This window comes from Hydra vulgaris, chromosome 12 (assembly GCF_038396675.1).
Source record: "Hydra vulgaris chromosome 12, alternate assembly HydraT2T_AEP".
NCBI classification, from domain to species: Eukaryota; Metazoa; Cnidaria; class Hydrozoa; order Anthoathecata; family Hydridae; genus Hydra; species Hydra vulgaris.
The window spans coordinates 24857624-24875612 of NC_088931.1; the positions used below are offsets into that span (position 1 = coordinate 24857624).

Here is a 17989-nt window from a genome sequence, read left to right on the forward strand (position 1 = left end):
TTTATTGTTAAACCAATATAATAGCTTAACCTTAAACCAATATAACTACTATATACACCTTAATTCTTTCAGAAAGAAAAAAAGCATAACATTATGAAAGGTCCCATTCTATCGATACTTTTATAACAGGTAATACTTATCAAAACTAATAGAAATAAATTATTTTCATACTTTGAATATGCTATCTTTTTTATGAAGGTTCTTGAAATGATGTATATAAAATCCAATTTTGAAAAAATATATTAATCAATTTGAACAAGTCAGTTCTGAAATCGAGTTGGAATCAAAATGCAAAAGGATTTTTAGAAATGAAATGAAACCTTTTTGATATTTGCCAGCACGAATTTTGTCATAAAAAGGCATAAAACTGAGCAGCATTTGTTTTGATCAGATATTTATCGCTCTAGAACAACAATTACTGGTCTGATCAATTGACTCCAAGTTTCCAGTGATCCTATTATTTCATCACTGCTTAAACCAACATCACACCAAAGAAATCATAAAATATTTCCTTCAGATGTTAATCGCTTAAACAATCTTCAAACGATATTGTTTTCTAAATTTTTGATGTAATTTAAAATTGACAATAAAATTTAAAATTAAATTAAATTTAAAATTGACTTTCTTGCACTACTTTTTATTTTTATTATTGCTAAAACATAAATACTTAACTAAACCTAAATACTAATTTTAATTTAAATACTTAACTAAACCTAAATACTAATTTTAATTTAAATACTTAACTAAACCTAAATACTAATTTTAATTTAAATACTTAACTAAACCTAAATACTTAATTAAACCTAAATACTTAACTGTAAATCAAAATAGGTGGGTAGAAAATCCAATAAAATTTATTCAAAAATTAATTTACCCCTTTGTAACTAAGGAAAGTATTTGTTAACTAAGCAATATAAGTATCCATAGCAGCTATATAAAAACAATTATTACTTTTATAAGAAGTGTGATTTCATATTGGTACTCATGCCAAATTTAGTGAATATAACACGCGTAAAATATCTGCCAATACCAAAAATAGGTTGTTGCTAAGCAAAATAAAGGTAAAAAAAATCTATAGGAACGAAATAAAAAAAATATTACCTTCATAAAAAGTGCATATTAGTACTCCTGTTAATTTTAGTGTATATATCCCTAATATTAAATTATTAAATATTAGTTATGAATTTTGTCTAGTAATAGTGATTTCTGGCCCGCTGTGGACTTTACACTTTATTTCTTTGTTTACTTCGTTGTCAAAATATAGTCGCAACGAAATTCAAGCAGATAGAAAACATAAACTCAAAAGTGTCTACATTGCAAAGTAAAAGAAAAAAAGAAGTTCAATAACTAAAAGTTATAGTTCTAAAGTTTACTTTATAACTATAACTTTTATAAACATCCACATAAAAAACCATTAAATACAAAAAAGTTTGGGGAAATGAAATTGTTTTTTATAAAAAAAAAGTTTTTTTTTTTTATGCAAACAAATGGCTAATGAAAACTTGCGCGTTCGAACTGTAAATGAAAACCTTTTTAGAGTAATAATTATCCAATTTTAAACGGAAAATGGTTTGATCAAACGAATGTTCGACTTAAGCTAAGTAAAACAATTGCTTTTAAGGGACTATAGAAAATAGTTCGAGATAACAAAATTTCGAGTTAACCGGTGTTCGACTCACCGGAATTAAACTTTATAAACAAAGTTTATAAAGCTAATATAATTATTACGTTATAAGCTAAATTTTTTACCCGCACAATGGTTTTACAATAGATTTACAAATTCGATATTATTTACAAAGTAGGTAGCTTTTAATTTTTATTAAGTAAATATAACTTATTTCTCTTTTTATAGATACATGTTATGCCCAGGGCAAATTTTTTATTCACATAAACTGTGATGCCACGGGCAAATTTCTACAATTGCTTTTCTCTCTTTTGGCGGCCCTGATCTTGTCGACAGTTATTATTTATTATTATTATTGGAAAAATTGGAAACGGTGGGCGTGGGGTGTTGGTAGCGAATAATGAATGCAGTATAGCCTTCTTATTAGTAATCGCCACCAATTTTTTTTTTTTAAATAGACCTTTATTGTCCTCATTATAAAATAGGAATTCAAACACACCAGTATTTGGTTCAACTTTATTAAAAAACAGTTGTATATTTAGCAGTAAATTTTTTTCCAGCTTTTGCTTTACCCACTTACTACAGTAGCGGTTACTATGGTACCTGCTACCGTAAATAAGTAACATTTTAGTTTTTTATAAGTCTTTCACTGCGTGTTTTTGCTTTTTAAAAATAATCTTTAAAGCATATTATTAAATGATAGTAATAATGATACTAATAATACTAACAATAGTAATAATAATAATGCCTTTAATAATTAGATCATAAAATACAACATAAGTTTTCAGCTTAAAGCAAAAGTTATTAGATTTTCTGACTAAGGAATTTTTCTATTTATTTTACTGTTTTTACTATGCTGTAATTCTATTACAGAAAGTGTTAGAGTTTTCTATGACGTTAAATGGTTTACAAGTCTTTTCACGGCCAGACACCTCAACATAGTGACACGGGTGAAAATGGCAATGGGCTACAAAGTCAAACACAATTCTTATGTCACTTAAAAAACGTTTGCGTGTCTTTACCTCTCAGCGTATTTAAAATCGGTGACTGACGAAAAAATTAAAGTGCCTTCGAGTTACAGCTATTTAGTCCTGATGCTATTGGTTATACAAAGTTAACATTACAAACGGAACACGCCGAGGGTGCACACTTTATTTAAGAGGATAAATAAAAATGGCTTTGTAGAACTTTAACTTAAATATAACCAATATTATATTTAAACGCAATAGTTCAGACTAATATTAATAACCCAGGTATGCGAGAAGCTCATTTAACTCTCATTATTAAAGCACTGGACCACCCATAAAGTGTTTACAATTTTATAAATACAGTAAAAGATTGGGACTCGTTAGATACCTAGTATGTTTTAACAATTTTTTACTTATATTTGGGCTGTAATTAATTTTTTATTGCTGAATTTCAATTTTATTTACGCTGTGTTCACTAGTTTAATAACTATATGCAAGAAGTGATAAGGCAAATATTGTATTCTTTTAGTCCCGGTCATGTAGATTTTATTTATATAAAACGAAGTTGTATTCTTTTTTTTTTAATGACAAAATAAATAAATAAATAAAAATAAAAAAAGTCTATAACATCTGCTAAACATTGTACTTATGAATACAGTGTTTTAAAAAGCTATAATGATTTCGTGTTGAATTGTCCTAGATCTGATGTGCTTGAAAGAAGTTAACTAAGTAGCTGGTTTGATTTCGGGTTTGAGCAGAAAAGGCGATTTGAGATACAAAACAGCAGATCCAAAAATCCAAGTTCAGGTTAAAATCCAAGAAAGGTGGCAAATAATTCCACTAGTGGAATTGTATGCCATCTTTCTGCTTCCTGTAGTTCATTAACAAACACGACGCCTCCTTCGTCCGATGTAGCTTCCACGATAAAGAGGTCCGCTGTTATTCCTGACATGATCAACAGTAAGTAGTTTCCTTCGCTCAAAAATGCTGTAAGTTAATGATGTTCATTATCTTTATTTCACTATGGACCCTATTTTCGTTTTGAGCATGGTGCTAGTTAAAACTCTAAAATTATCTTTCTTTAATAGACCTAATATGTACACTTTTCCTAACTAAAATTCAGGTAAGAATTATTTAATAACGTATACATAATGGTTCAGCTATTTGTTTTATTAAAAAAAAAAAATGTGTTTTAAATAAAGAGCAAAAGTGGCGAACACTAACCAAAGATAATATATATATATATATATATATATATATATATATATATATATATATATATATATATATATATATATATATTAAATATATATATATATATATATATATATATATATATATATATATATATTTAATATATATAAAAAAATTAAATATATATATATTTTTTTAATAAAATAAATAGCTGAACCATTATGTATACGTTATTAAATAATTCTTACCTGAATCACTGCTGCTTTGGACGATTACTTTATCACTTTAATTTTTAAATGGGGACTTTTTTTGCCATCCGAGGACTCTTCCTGATGATCCAGCAATGGTGAAACTTCAAGTAGAATTTAAAAGTTAGATAAGTGTTTTTTACTAATTCATTATTGCTCTGTTCTTTAAGAACATTGAGCACTCTATTTGTAAAATACACTAACATAATTTACATTTTTACGACTTTACATTTTTTACGACTTTACATTTTACGACTTTACATTTTTAAATTGTGTTGGTTTTTTTAGTTTGCACACTTCGATTTTTTAAGTTTTATTTCTTTCACTTATACTATATATTTTTGTTTTCAACCGTTTGATCTTGACGTTAAGAATTTTTAATAATGTATTCTCATGTAATTCCATAAACTCTTTGATTTGTGTCAATGTAAAAGCTTTTTCCTTTTTTTTTTTTTCCAGTTTAAAGTTCAAGAATCTCATTTTAGTTTCTTTTTCTTTAACAATTCTAAGCAATTAATATCGTTCGGACATTATTAGCAATTTTGATAATTTTTCTAGATACTATTAATGTTTGGATCACAAATAATTCATTTTTTTTTAATTATATCTACACGAAGGATTTTACGGTATATATTTTCTCCCCTACTATTTTCTTAACGAATAGTACTATTCGTGTTACGAATAGGTACTGTTCGTACCTATTCGTAAAAAAGATATTCGTGAATCAAAAATTTGGCTATTTAATTAAATCAGTTTTATTTAAAAAAAGTAAAGAAAAAAAATTATCTAATTTTATAGTGCGCCTATCATATGCAACAAATGAAACACTTTTCAGTCAAACCTTAAAATTTTTTATGTGTGTGTGATGCATGTAATAAGTTGTTTATGTAGTAGTTCCTTCATTTTTGAATTGATCTGGTACCGGATTTACTCATAAATCTTTATATAATATTTAAAATTTTAATAATATTTAAATAATATTTAAAATTTTAAATATTTAAATAATAAATCAAAGAAGTAAGAGAAAAAAGACAAAGTTTTTAGCATCACCTTCTTTTTTTTGGTGATAGGGGCCGCCATCTTGAACGATAGATACTTTTAAAAGATTAAACCGGTATAGCAGTCTAAAGTTAATCCCGTCAATAAATACTCCCGGAGTATTTATTTCCTAGGAAATATGTACTCCGGGAGTATTTTTATATTGGGGGGAGTATTTATATCCTGGGGGAGTATTTATATCCTAGGAAATAATTACTCACGGGAGAAATTATTTCCTAGGATATAAATACTCCCCCAGGATATAAGTACTCCCTTAAAGTTGAATTTTGAAATATATAAATATAACACTGAATTTGAGGTGGCGCGTCGCATCTCTCTGATGCATACTGATTGAATAATTTTAAGCGTAACAACATTGGTTAAAAAAAAGATGGTTTTTACTGTATTTTTACATTGAAAAGAGGTTTCATCTTTTGTTATTTTACTTCCTTTAAAGTTTTCAAAAATATTATAAAAATACCGTGGCACCTCCAAATTTTATCAAGAGGATATTTTTTCTTTCTACTTGTACCATTTTTTTTGGTAATCGGCTTTAATCGGCATTTTATTGGGTTTCCCATAGTTAATTTTTATTTTAAACACTTATATCTTGTAGTATTTAGAATCCTTATGATTCCTTGGGATTATAATGAGAAAATCCCTTATTAAAAATTTCTTCATAATATTTCTTTTCTAAAAAAATGCTAATACTGGAACCCAGAACTATTTTTGGCCTGCGGTTTTGGTACAAAAAAATAATCAATAGATAAAAGTAATTATTTACAGTTTATAAAGTTTTACAGTTGTAATTATTGTGTTTGAATACAATATTTATAAACAAAAAAAAATTCTTTTAAGGAAAAGGTAAAAGATGCTGAGACTTTAAACATGATAACAAGTGTCCCCGCATTTTCAATACATCAAAGTTCGTTTCTATAGGTGATTTACCTGCTAATAATTCGACTGCAAAGGCAACAGCAAACAATCCACAACTAAAATCATCTGTTTATTTTTGTACAGACAAAAAAGTTATAAGTAAGTCTTCATTACTATTAACATTGTTTTTATATAAAGACTGAACACATTTCAAAGAAACAGGATTCAGTGAATCATACTTGATGTGATTTCCAAAATGTTTGTTCAACTGTAAACCAAGAATGTTTTTCTGAACAAATGATAATCCATGCAGATTTCCTTTTTTTTTAATTGACAATATTGTTCAAGCAAGCTGCAACTCCACTAAAGGATCCAAATATTTTTAATAATTTTTGAATACTTACTTTTATTTTATTGTTCCATTGCATTAAACTTGAGAGTTCGTTATCTTGAAATTTAAGGAAAATACGCGGAAGGACTTTTTTTTTTGTTGCAAAATGTTTTTAAATCTCTTACAGGTATGATACAACGATTGATATGTTTCCGTAACAATAATGGATGTTTTCACTGCACTAATCAATATCATTTCAACAACTTCGTCAGGTAACATGCACCATAAACTTGTAACTTTTTCTTCAGTTTCAACACAAGAACTCAACATATCATTATATAATGACTTTTTATTTTTATCAATGTATTGCTTAAGTAAAGTAACATTGTATTTTTTCTTTAGAGTAGTATTTTTTTGGTTAATGAAAGTGCACAAGTTGTTTTTAGAAATTGAATGTACTGTATATGGACCAAGCCATTTAAATGAAAATTTTCCTCCTTTTCTATCTATCCTTTTTTGATTTTTAAAAGAACTTTATCATTAATTCCAATCAAATGAGGTGCTTGATAGCGTTTATTATAATCTTTCTGCTGTTTATTTTGAGCAGTTTGAATGTTTTTGAATGCGGTATGGTAAACTTTTTCTCGTAAAGAAATAAAAGAAGTAAGAACTGCATCAAAAGTTTCTCTGTCAAAACTTTCAATGTCATGCTTTTTAATATCAACCATTCTGTATTTAACATCTACAGGTAAAGTAGGTTCTCGATTATATAATAGAAAAAATGGTGAATATTTTGTTGAAGTGTGCTTGCTAACACGATGTGCAAATAATATTCCTTCAATAATGTAGGGCCATTCCACAGCTTTTTCATCAAGAACTTTAACTAATGCTTCTTTTATAGTTCTATTCTGACGCTCACATAAGCCATTAGATTGGGGTTGGTAAGCAGAAGTTACCCTATGCTCAGTTCCTGTCATTGCATGCAATTTTTCGCTGACTTCATTTACAAACTCTCTTCCTTGATCATTAACTTTTTGATACGGATAATAATTGTCCAGATAAAATGCTAAAATTTTTGACAGCTTTTCGAAAATTAGATTTCTTTCCTTTATCAGCTTTAATTTCTAGAGGACAAACTTTTTCTTTAAGGTACTTTTCAATTGCTACAAAATCAACATGTCTCGCCATTTTTTATTTTAAGTGTGTGTAAAATTTACTTTCGATATTGAAGGAACAATTTTACGACAAGCGATGCATCGCGATGTCTTCAAATCCTTTTTCAGCCTTGATATACTACTAAGTTCACTTGGTTTTTAATAAGTTTAAGAACTTAACTATAACATAATACTGCTCAATTTACCACAAAACAGAATTTACAAATGTAAAATCAATTGTCATTAAAAGATTGCTTTTCGAATTTAATTTAAATGGTAATAAGTACTCTCATTGGGAGTACTTATTTACTAAAGGGAGTATTTATTTACTAGCTTAAAATGACTGGGGGAGTACTTTTTGACTAGGAAATAAGTACTCCGGGAGTATTTTTTTACAGGGAGTTATTTTAAGCTGCTACACCGGGACCGAATTTGTTTAAATGCGCGAACTTCAACTATATTTGCGTGAATTTTCGTTTGGTACTGTATGCAAAACCGGATTATGCTCCCGGATTTCTGAGTATAAATCCGGGAGCATAATCCGGTTTTGCATACAGTACCAAACGAAAATTCACGCAAATATAGTTGAAGTTCGCGCATTTAAACAAATTCGGTCCCGGTTTAATCCTTTAAAAGTATCTATCGTTCAAGATGGCGGCCCCTATCACCAAAAAAAAGAAGGTGATGCTAAAAACTTTGTCTTTTTTCTCTTACTTCTTTGATTTATTATTTAAATACTAAAGTAAAATATTTTATAGCTGTATTTTTTATATAAATTTTACATTTGTAATGAAGATTTTTTTTTTATTGCAAAGATATAAATGGATATTATGTTATTGCTTATGACTTTAGTTTGTTTCTGATGGTGTATTCAAAGCAGAACTAAACGAATTTTTGAAACGGGAACTTGCTGAGGATGGTTACAGTGGGGTTGAAGTTCGTGTTACTCCTTTAAGAACGGAAATAATTATTCTCGCCACAAGAACTCAAAATGTTTTGGGAGAAAAAGGTAGACGAATAAGAGAGCTTACTTCAGTAGTTCAGAAGAGATTTAACTTTCCTGAAGGAAGCGTGGAGGTATAGTTCTCAGATGAATTATCCTAATTTTCTAATGCAATTTGTTGTTTACTGTGATCCCATTAATAGCAAATTATGTATCAATTTGACAATATTGGATGTTAAATTTACATTATTCAATTTAATTTTGAAGTAAAGGAAGAGTTTTGTTGACATTCTTGAAATAATATTTTGCAATATTTCATTGCTTACCCTTTATTACTGATTGATTTATAAGCAAGTGTTTAGTTAATTATGATTTGCGTAAGACTATTCTACAAAGATCTGTTGATTTCAAAAAATTTTACGATGTAGCAAGAGGTAATCTATGCCCAATTTGCCAATGTGTACGCTCAATATCATTGAATGTAAGCTTGCTTCTCAAAAACTATAAAATCAAATTTTTCATACTTGTGATTTTTCTTTATTGCTGTAAACTCATGTCAATCATTGTTTTGAATTCATACTAAAATTTTATAATTTCTTTAAGATTTTATGTACAAGTTTATATCTTTATTTAAATCATTGTAAACTGAGTTAATATTAAAACTGTTTCAATAGTAGACAGGATAGATAAATTTAGTTTTTTTATTATATTGCAACTAGGTGTGAATTAAGATTATATATCCACATTTATGTGCATCATTGTGTAAAAATTTCTGTTACTTTTGACTTTCATAAATACTAAGTTATCATCATTATCAAACCACTATTATTTACCCAAAAATACTTTTCAATTTTAAACTTGATATCAAATTAATAAACACTGTATGTTACAAATTTTAAAAAGTTCAATGATAGTTTATCTACACTTAGCAAATTAACTTTTGATTTTAAATTGATTATAATTGTTATCTATTTAAACAAATTTTTTAGTTATATGCAGAGAAAGTTGCTACACGTGGTCTGTGTGCAATTGCTCAATGTGAATCGCTTAGATATAAACTACTTGCTGGTGCACCCGTGAGAAAGTATGTTTTGTATTTTTTCTAAAAATTTTACTAAGTTCAGCAGTTTTTAATTAAATTATTATTATTAGAGCTTGTTATGGTGTTGTTCGATTTATCATGGAGAGTGGAGCTAAAGGCTGTGAAGTCATAGTTTCTGGTAAATTAAGGGGACAGCGAGCAAAATCAATGAAGTTTACAGATGGTTTTATGATTCACAGTGGATATCCAATTCAAGAATATATTGATACTGCTGTTCGTCATGTATATCTTCGACAAGGTATAGTTTTATTGAGTAATTTTTATCCTTGTTTTGAATTAGCTGCCTTTTAAAAACTGGTTTATTATTTCTAAACTATATTTATAATGATTTATAAAACAATACTGTTTAATTTATGTAAGCATATTTGATAATTAATGTTCTAGCAAAGTAATAAAACATTCGTAATTTAGTTGTTGTTGTTTTTTTGTTTTTTTTGTTAGCTGTGACAAATTATATTTGGTATGTACTATTTTTATGTATTTACTAATTATTTTCAGCCATATACTAATAAAGAAGTAGTTCAGTTATTTGAAATCAATAATAGTATATATATAAAATCAATAATATATATATATATATAAAATCAATAATTATATATATATATAATCAATAATTATATATATATATATATATATATATATATATATATATATATATATATATATATATATATATATATATATATATATATATATATATATGGCATATTTTATATAAGAGATAGAAGTTTCAAATCTAGTGTGATGAAATTTGCCAAAAATAAATGGCCAGATTAAGCATAGACTTATCAAGGTTATAGTCTCCTGATTAGTGAATAAATACGTGTAGTTTTCAAATGATATGAAGAAGTAAACATAAGCATTAAAACATAAGCATTAAATCTAAAACAAGACAAGAACAATAAGCAGTGGTATATATACCAGCAACCACATTTTTTAACATTTCAAAAACACGTTCAATGAATAAGATTTTGAATTATACGTTAAAATAAAATAACTTCAAAGCTTAATCTTTAATCGTGTTTTTATATCAGCCAAACACTTTTAAATAAAGTAGCAATTTATTAATAATGGTTTTTGTTTAAAGTATCGATAAAAGTTGCATATTTTTATCTTTAATTTTTTTAAATTGTATAAGTATGCGTTTTTTAAATAAAAATTATTTCCTGTTTATTTATTACTAACAACTTTTTTAGACAATAGTCTCTTGAATAAACTTAACAATAAAAAAAAAAATTTTGAAAAATGTTTTTGAAAGTTGCTAGAATTTAATTTGACTTTGATCTTCATTAATGTTTTTATATTATTGGAAACGCTTTTATTGAGTAAAGTTGCTGCTAATGATTTTTTTTTATAGAAATAACTTGATTTAAATAATTTTAGCATTTTAGTTTTTTATTAGTTAAGTTATACTATTTTTTTTTATATAAGTTTTTGGTGCCTTTTTAAAGTGTTCAAATTTCAAAAACATAAGATGCTGTGGTCAAATCATCCAAACAAACTAATATTGATGTGATCGTATAATAGTTTGCATGTCTTACTGGCTAAAACTGATATATGGTAACATTGACTGTAGCATGTTTAAATTTGTAAATTTAAAGTTACCATATGACGGTAGAGTGTCAATTTTTTAGATTAAATTTATTTTTTAGATTAAAAAAAAAGCAGTGAAAAAATATAACTTTGTTTATTATTGAGTATGTTATTAAAATGTCAAAAAGAACAAGGAATGCATTCCAATCTTGAGGGAAAGGTAAAAAAATATTTTATATCTGAGCTTCCAACAGCTAAAGATATGCTAAGATATGGTATGTATTTATGAGAAAAATATTAGGAACTATACTATAGCAACATTTAGTATCTGGTATCTTACCTGCTTCACTAGTGACCCTCTTTACTTAGTCAATGGTTAAAAGCTTTTTACATATGCTTTTGTAATTGAAAAAATTATCAATGAAAAAAGTAGATTTAAGAAAACTTGAGTACTTATGGAAACTAGCTGTTTGTGTTAGTATTGGACATAAAAACAAAAGTTTAAAAAAAATTAGGTTTAAAAATTGAAAAGCTTGGAAACATTTTATTTTGCAAGTATAAACTTATTCTTTGTTCAGAGTACAAACGTGATTTAGAATGTATGGAAAACATTTGTGTGAATGTAAGGAGAAAATACTGATTTTAGACCTTTAAGGTGTCACCCCAATCAGGGTTGCCATCTGGTGTTTTTTAAAACCAAATTTTATAAATCTGGTTTGTCTTATTTGGCTTGGGATTTTTGTTTTAGTTTATTTTAGAAAGTCTTGTTTATTTTAGAAGTCTTGTCTTTCCATTTTTTGATTTCATAGAAGAACAATCAAGTTTAAAATAAATGAAAAAAATGTGGACATATTATCTTAAAACATTTAGTTTTAATTTAGTTTTAATGTCATTAAAATGTTGTTTTTATATGTCAATTGCCTAAAATATTTAAAAATTCTTACATTAAAAACAGTGTTTTTTGAGAAAAATCTGCTTGTAATAAAAGTTTTTTTCTCAAAATGAAAAGGTCTTTTCAAATCTACCATTTCCTCATCTTATAGATACAAAAAGTGAAGAAATTGAAAATCATTACAAAATTGTCAGCATCATAATATAGAGTGAGTCTAAAAACTTTTTAAAATAAGTTTCTAAAAGCACTGCTGAATTCTAAACTGCTTTGCAAGACCATTTAGAAGTTTATGGAGACCTAGACCTCTGCAACATAGATCCCTATTGCCTTGGTTAACTATGTGTTCCATTTGTAACTATTTTGTTGAGTTTTCTTACTGGTCATCACATAAAAATCAGACTATCAGAGTATATCAAACCAAGTCTTGGATGCAGTCATTTGGATCAAATCATATTTAATAAGATAAAAGATTTTTTACCAGGGCTTTAAAATAATTGAGTCAACTATAGGTTGGAAAAGAAATCTATATCTGTATGCAAGCGAGAAAGAAAAATATATTTTTCAGGCTGATTTAGTCATAGTGTCAGATTTAGTATAGGTGTTTAGGAGTGAACTACTTTCCCCATACCACTTTAAAGGCTGTAATGGACCCCCTTAAACATTTACACACTGGTTCTCATTCACACACTCGTTCTCCCTCTCTTACAAATAAATTTTAGTATTTAAGAATGAGTTTTTAGATAAATAAAAAAAAGCATTTTTAAAAAGTATAAATCATAAACAAGGCTACAAAACAAAAAATGATGATTTTTTTTTTTTTTTTTTTTTTTTTTTTTTTAGGTATGGTCTATTTTTGTTTCATTTATGGCTTGTGTCTGAAAAAAAACAACCTGACAACCCTGACTCCAATTACTAGTTTTTAACTATACGAGTGACACCGAACCTAATTTTGTAAAATTATAAATAATATGTAATTTTTTTTCAATTTTATTGTTTAAATTAATGGATTTATAATTAAAAAGAATGTGTATTCAAAAAAGTTAAAATTAAACAACAAAGACAACAGCAATTAAAAAGAAGAATGAATGAGAGGTCATTATTTAAGAAGTCTCATATTACTATATTATATATTCAAATACTTCTTTGTGTGCATATAGATTTTTAACCAGTCAACCAAACAATTCATCAAGTAAAAAAGTTTGATTGTCTACATTAGAATGAATCTAGACATTTAATGACAAGTGAAAACAAGTAATAATTTTGTCAAAATGATCTATGTAAATAACACCAATGCTTACTTAATATTTTTCAATATCAATGTTCACTATCATCTTACATGATGTTATTGGCGCAGTATGGTCATGGCAGTTAAGACTAAAGCAATCAGGGTTAAGAATTTGCAAGGCAAGGATAGAGATGAGCCCTTTCCTTTCAGTATATTAGTGAGGAGGTGACTAGTTATTAGTGAGGAGGTGACTAGTTATTAGTGAGGAGGACTGGTAGGAGGTTCTGAATAAATAAGTTAATAAAGTTGTTTGTTGGTAGGTAGAAGGTTCTGATTAATTAAGTTAATAAAGTTGTTTGCTGATTATATTAATTTGTTAGCACCTTATTTTGCATAAAAGTTAATACAAAATCGTTTTAATAGATGCTGTATACCATGCATTTTCATAGAAATACTAGTTTTGTGTAACCCTACAACCAAAATGTGTATAGCTTACAGTCATTTAAAACCCTTAGGATTTAAAAACAACATGAAAAATGATACTGTAGTACAGTTTAACCTTTTAAATAGAGATTTCTGCAATAATTATGTGTAAGTTTATACTATGTTAGTTATATTTACTTTTATGCAGATGAAAAATCTATTTGTTTATTTGACAGATAGTTGCAACCCTCTGAGGTTGGCAATAAATTGCTGATCTCTAAGTCTTTGAGGTTGGCAAAAAAATTTGACACTAAAGGGAGTTACCATAAAACATACAACTAAGGTCTGAAATTTTTTGCTTAGCTCAAACACATTTAGGTATTGGCAGATGCCAACCCTAATTCTGAGGGCTGTAGAATGTTTAAATAAACTAAGCATTTAACTTTTTTTTAAATCTTAGTAAACAAGTTTTTGTTTTCTGAGATTTTTCTCTTTGTAAAAACTGTTTGCTAAATTTATATAGCTTGTGTGTAAATTAAGATTATTGTTTAGATTATTTTAAATTAGGAAAAAGTATAATTTTTTTTTTAAACTTGATCTTAATATAGTTATTTAACATAAACAAAAATTTTATTCTCGCGTCTCTTAAATCCCTTAAAATGATGTTTTTGAAAAAATCTCAGACTTATTTAAGTAACCTTTTAATTTAAAGTTATTTACATTTAAACATTAAAAAATTGTTGGGTTGGATAACATTCTTGTTTTCTTGATAAACTGTTAACTGTTATCCTATACATCTATCATTATTCTTAATTATATGGCTTTAATAATTTTTTGTTTAGGTGTACTTGGTATTAAAGTTAAAATTATGTTACCATGGGATCCAACAGGCAAAACTGGCCCCAAAAAGCCATTGCCAGATCATGTATCAATTGTTGAACCAAAAGAAGAGGTTTTCTATCCTCCAACATCTGAACAAAAAGGTGGCAAAATTGATCTTGTTCCATTGCAACCTGTTATGTAAGTTCTTTATCTCGGCTATTAATATATTTCGTACTGTGGATTACAGTAGGCTTAAAGCATTACTAATGACATTAATAGTGCAGTAGTCATCAGTTTAGTTTCGGTGCATGCAGTGAGCGAAACATTGTAAAAAATGAACGGAAGGAAAGTTTTTAGTGAGGCGTCACAGAAATATGTTCTTAATTACATAACGTGCATTTGTTTTATTCAACAACAACAAGCGTGTTGTCTCAAATTTCTTTGTGTTAGCAATAAGTACATATCGATGGGTTAATTCTAAAACATTATATGTCCATTTTTATTTTTTATTTTAGACAATTATGAGCAAAGTTAAGAAAAATTTTAAAAGTTTACATTCGTATGCAAATTCAAACATTTAAATAACGTTTGAATAACGAGGGTATATATAACCCCTAGAAATATTATAAATTTATAAGAAATATCCTTATATCTATAAATATACCTTATAAGAAATATCCTTATAAATTTATAAGAAGTTTATAAGGATAAGTTTACATACTATACCAGATGTTTCAACTTAATTAAACATTTAAATACATCTTATAATTGTTTATAATTGTATTGTATCTTCTCCACTCCCTATAATTTGTAGGCAGCGCCGATATCGACATTTCAACATTCATAACTCAATACAGCCTAAATTTGGACATGCAATGCTTTAGAATTAACCCATCAATATAACTTTACCCTGTGTGGTTATCTAATCATAGCGCATGTTGATTATAACGGTTGTAAAATATTATTTTTTTAGGTAACGTTTTAGTTGAGGCTGACCATCAAGAATATTGATATATCGATAATACTAAATATTTGTAAACATCTAGACATGATGAAAATATATTGCAGCAGAATTTTTATTTTTATTGATTTATAATAGTTTCAAAGCAATTTATAATAGCTACAAAGCAATTTTGTCTATACTAGCCGTGTTGCGAAGTTTTATTAAAATTTGTAAAATAAGCGATTTTGCCTGAATTAAATCAAATTTTTGTCTTGACACTTTAATTAACGAGACCGTTTAAGCCAGAGGTCGGCAAATTGTGGGCCTTTGCTACATAATTTGTGGGTCCCAAGCCACCTAACTGCATAATATACAAAGTAGTGTAGTTGTGGGCCTTTTAGTTGTTTTCCAGGCTGTAAAAATTATAAAGCCTCCTTATAAAATACTCCATAACACCAGATCTTGTCATTTTAGACAGTAAAAAAATAATTTTAATGCACTCTAACATTGTAGCACTTGAAGACTTCAAATAAGATCCTTATACTTAAAAGTTAAATCATGCTATAAAGTTACTTTACAAAAATAAAAACATACGAAAAGCACGTCAAAAATAATTTTGACGTGCAAAACATTCGAATTTGTTCAGATTAAGTAACTCAATTTAATTAATTAACGCTATAAAAACTTTCATATCGAATATACCAGTGGTAAAAGTTGTCGTCTTTATAATGTTTTTCGTACTTTTCTTGAATAAAAATACTACATTGTTTAGATTTTTACGAAATAAGTATAATAAAAGAAATAGTCGGCAAATCTTTAATGTTTTAAATAACCGGTTTTTTAAGACGCGATATTTGGAAATTGAATAGCCAAAAATTACTCGAGTAAAACCAGTTATCGAGTAACCGGTTATCAAGTTTTAATGTTTTACTCAGAAGTTGAAACTCTGATAAATACACACATTAACTTGCAAAGATATGCCAGGTAAACATGAAGCGAAGCGTAAATATGCACGTCAGTGGAATGAAAAATGGGAGCTGATTTATTTCTTCACTGAGGGACCAAGTAACAATGCTCTATGTTTAATATGTAATGAGACAAGCTTGAACGTCATTTCGTATCAAAATATGAATTGTACAATACTAAATATCCTCTTGATTCAACAACCAGAAAAATAAAATACGACTCATTGCAAAGCTGTTTAGGAAAACAGAAAAATTGCAACAAATCGCGAGGTTAGAATTACTTTGTTCTATCTCCACAAATCAAAAAATTTGAGTGAGATAAATTTTTTTTCTTTTTATAGTTAAAATATTTATTTTTTACTACAAAATCAGTTAAAAATAAATTATTTCTCAATATACCTGACATTGCATTTTGTTCCACCTCCTTAATGCAGTTTATAAATTAAAATTATAATATGCTATCTCCGTTTTATCTGTTTTATATTTGAAAGTCGTTAAAGTCAAAACGGCAGCCGCGGTAGATCTTTTTGTTGAAAAATTACAACAAAACGTTGAAGGTAAAATATATATATATATATATATATATATATATATATATATATATATATATATATATATATATATATATATTTATATATATATTTATATATATATATATATATAATGTTTTTTTTTCATAGATCATAGTTATTACATTTGAACTTTCTTATATACATATTGTTCATGGTTTGGGTATTATTGCTATTTGTTTATTATTATGTATATATATTTTTTTTTTTAGAAACTGATCTGACTGTTCTTGGATATCCTAATGGTGCACTTGTAATAGCATCAACTAGTCGTCTGCCCCCACATGGAGGCCGAACTAGGAAACGAAAGTCAGCACCTAAAACTTGGATACAGAATGTGAGAAAGCAGTTGAGACAATCTGGTCAAGCTTATAAAAATAGAAAAAGAGAAAATGTTCCATGCAAGTCTGTAACCACAAGAAAAGACTGTTTAAATTCTTGTAAATTTAAATGTAGACAACATATCAGTGATGAAGAACGAGCGCATATATTTTCTGATTTTTGGTCTATGGATGATACCCAAAGAAAGCATTTCTACAGTAGAACTACTGAACGACTCCAGAAGAAACGTCATCGAACTATCAATGAAAATTCGCTAAAAAAAACATATTCATTTTATTACAGCTTTTTTGTTGGTGATTTGCAAACTCGATCTTGTAAAGAATTTTACCTCACTACTTTAAATATAAGTAGTAGAAGAGTTTATTATCATCATGAAAACAAGAATGATGCTACTGGAAGCCCAGCCTTTTCAAAATGGGGGAAACACACCAAAAAGGTTGTTGATCAAAGATCAAAACAAAGTGTTAAAGATCATATCAATGAATTTCCACATGTACCATCACACTACTGTCGTAAAAGAACAAAAAAAAGAATATTTTGAAGCTTTTTTAAATCTTAATAAAATATATGAACTTTACTCTACCTATTGCAAAGAAAAGAATATTGCCCCTCTTAAGAAGCATATGTATAGATTCATATTTGAGCATGACTTTAACATCGAATTTCAAAAGCCAAAAACTGATTTATGTGATACATGTTATGAATACCATAATGTAGTAAATCCAACTGAGGAGCAAACCCAAAAATTTTCCAAACATGTAATGGTGAAGAATGAAAATCGAGCAGATCATGAAAAA

At 27.4% G+C, this 17989-nt stretch overlaps 2 protein-coding genes across 2 annotated transcripts; one reads left to right on the top strand and one right to left on the bottom strand.

The window, feature by feature from the left end:
* Nucleotides 1-6785: 6785 nt before the first annotated feature.
* Nucleotides 6786-7256, bottom strand: LOC136088021 (uncharacterized). The gene has a single exon (XM_065811660.1). It carries the CDS (start codon nucleotides 7254-7256, stop codon nucleotides 6786-6788), a length of 471 nt encoding a protein of 156 aa, XP_065667732.1.
* Nucleotides 7257-7955: 699 nt separating this feature from the next.
* Nucleotides 7956-15452, top strand: LOC100199799 (small ribosomal subunit protein uS3). The gene is made up of 6 exons (XM_065812663.1): nucleotides 7956-8114; nucleotides 8286-8510; nucleotides 9366-9460; nucleotides 9529-9716; nucleotides 14394-14571; nucleotides 15347-15452. The coding sequence occupies exons 1-6, from the start codon at nucleotides 8085-8087 to the stop codon at nucleotides 15348-15350; spliced, it is 720 nt and encodes a 239-aa protein (XP_065668735.1). The 5' UTR covers nucleotides 7956-8084; the 3' UTR covers nucleotides 15351-15452.
* Nucleotides 15453-17989: the final 2537 nt, after the last annotated feature.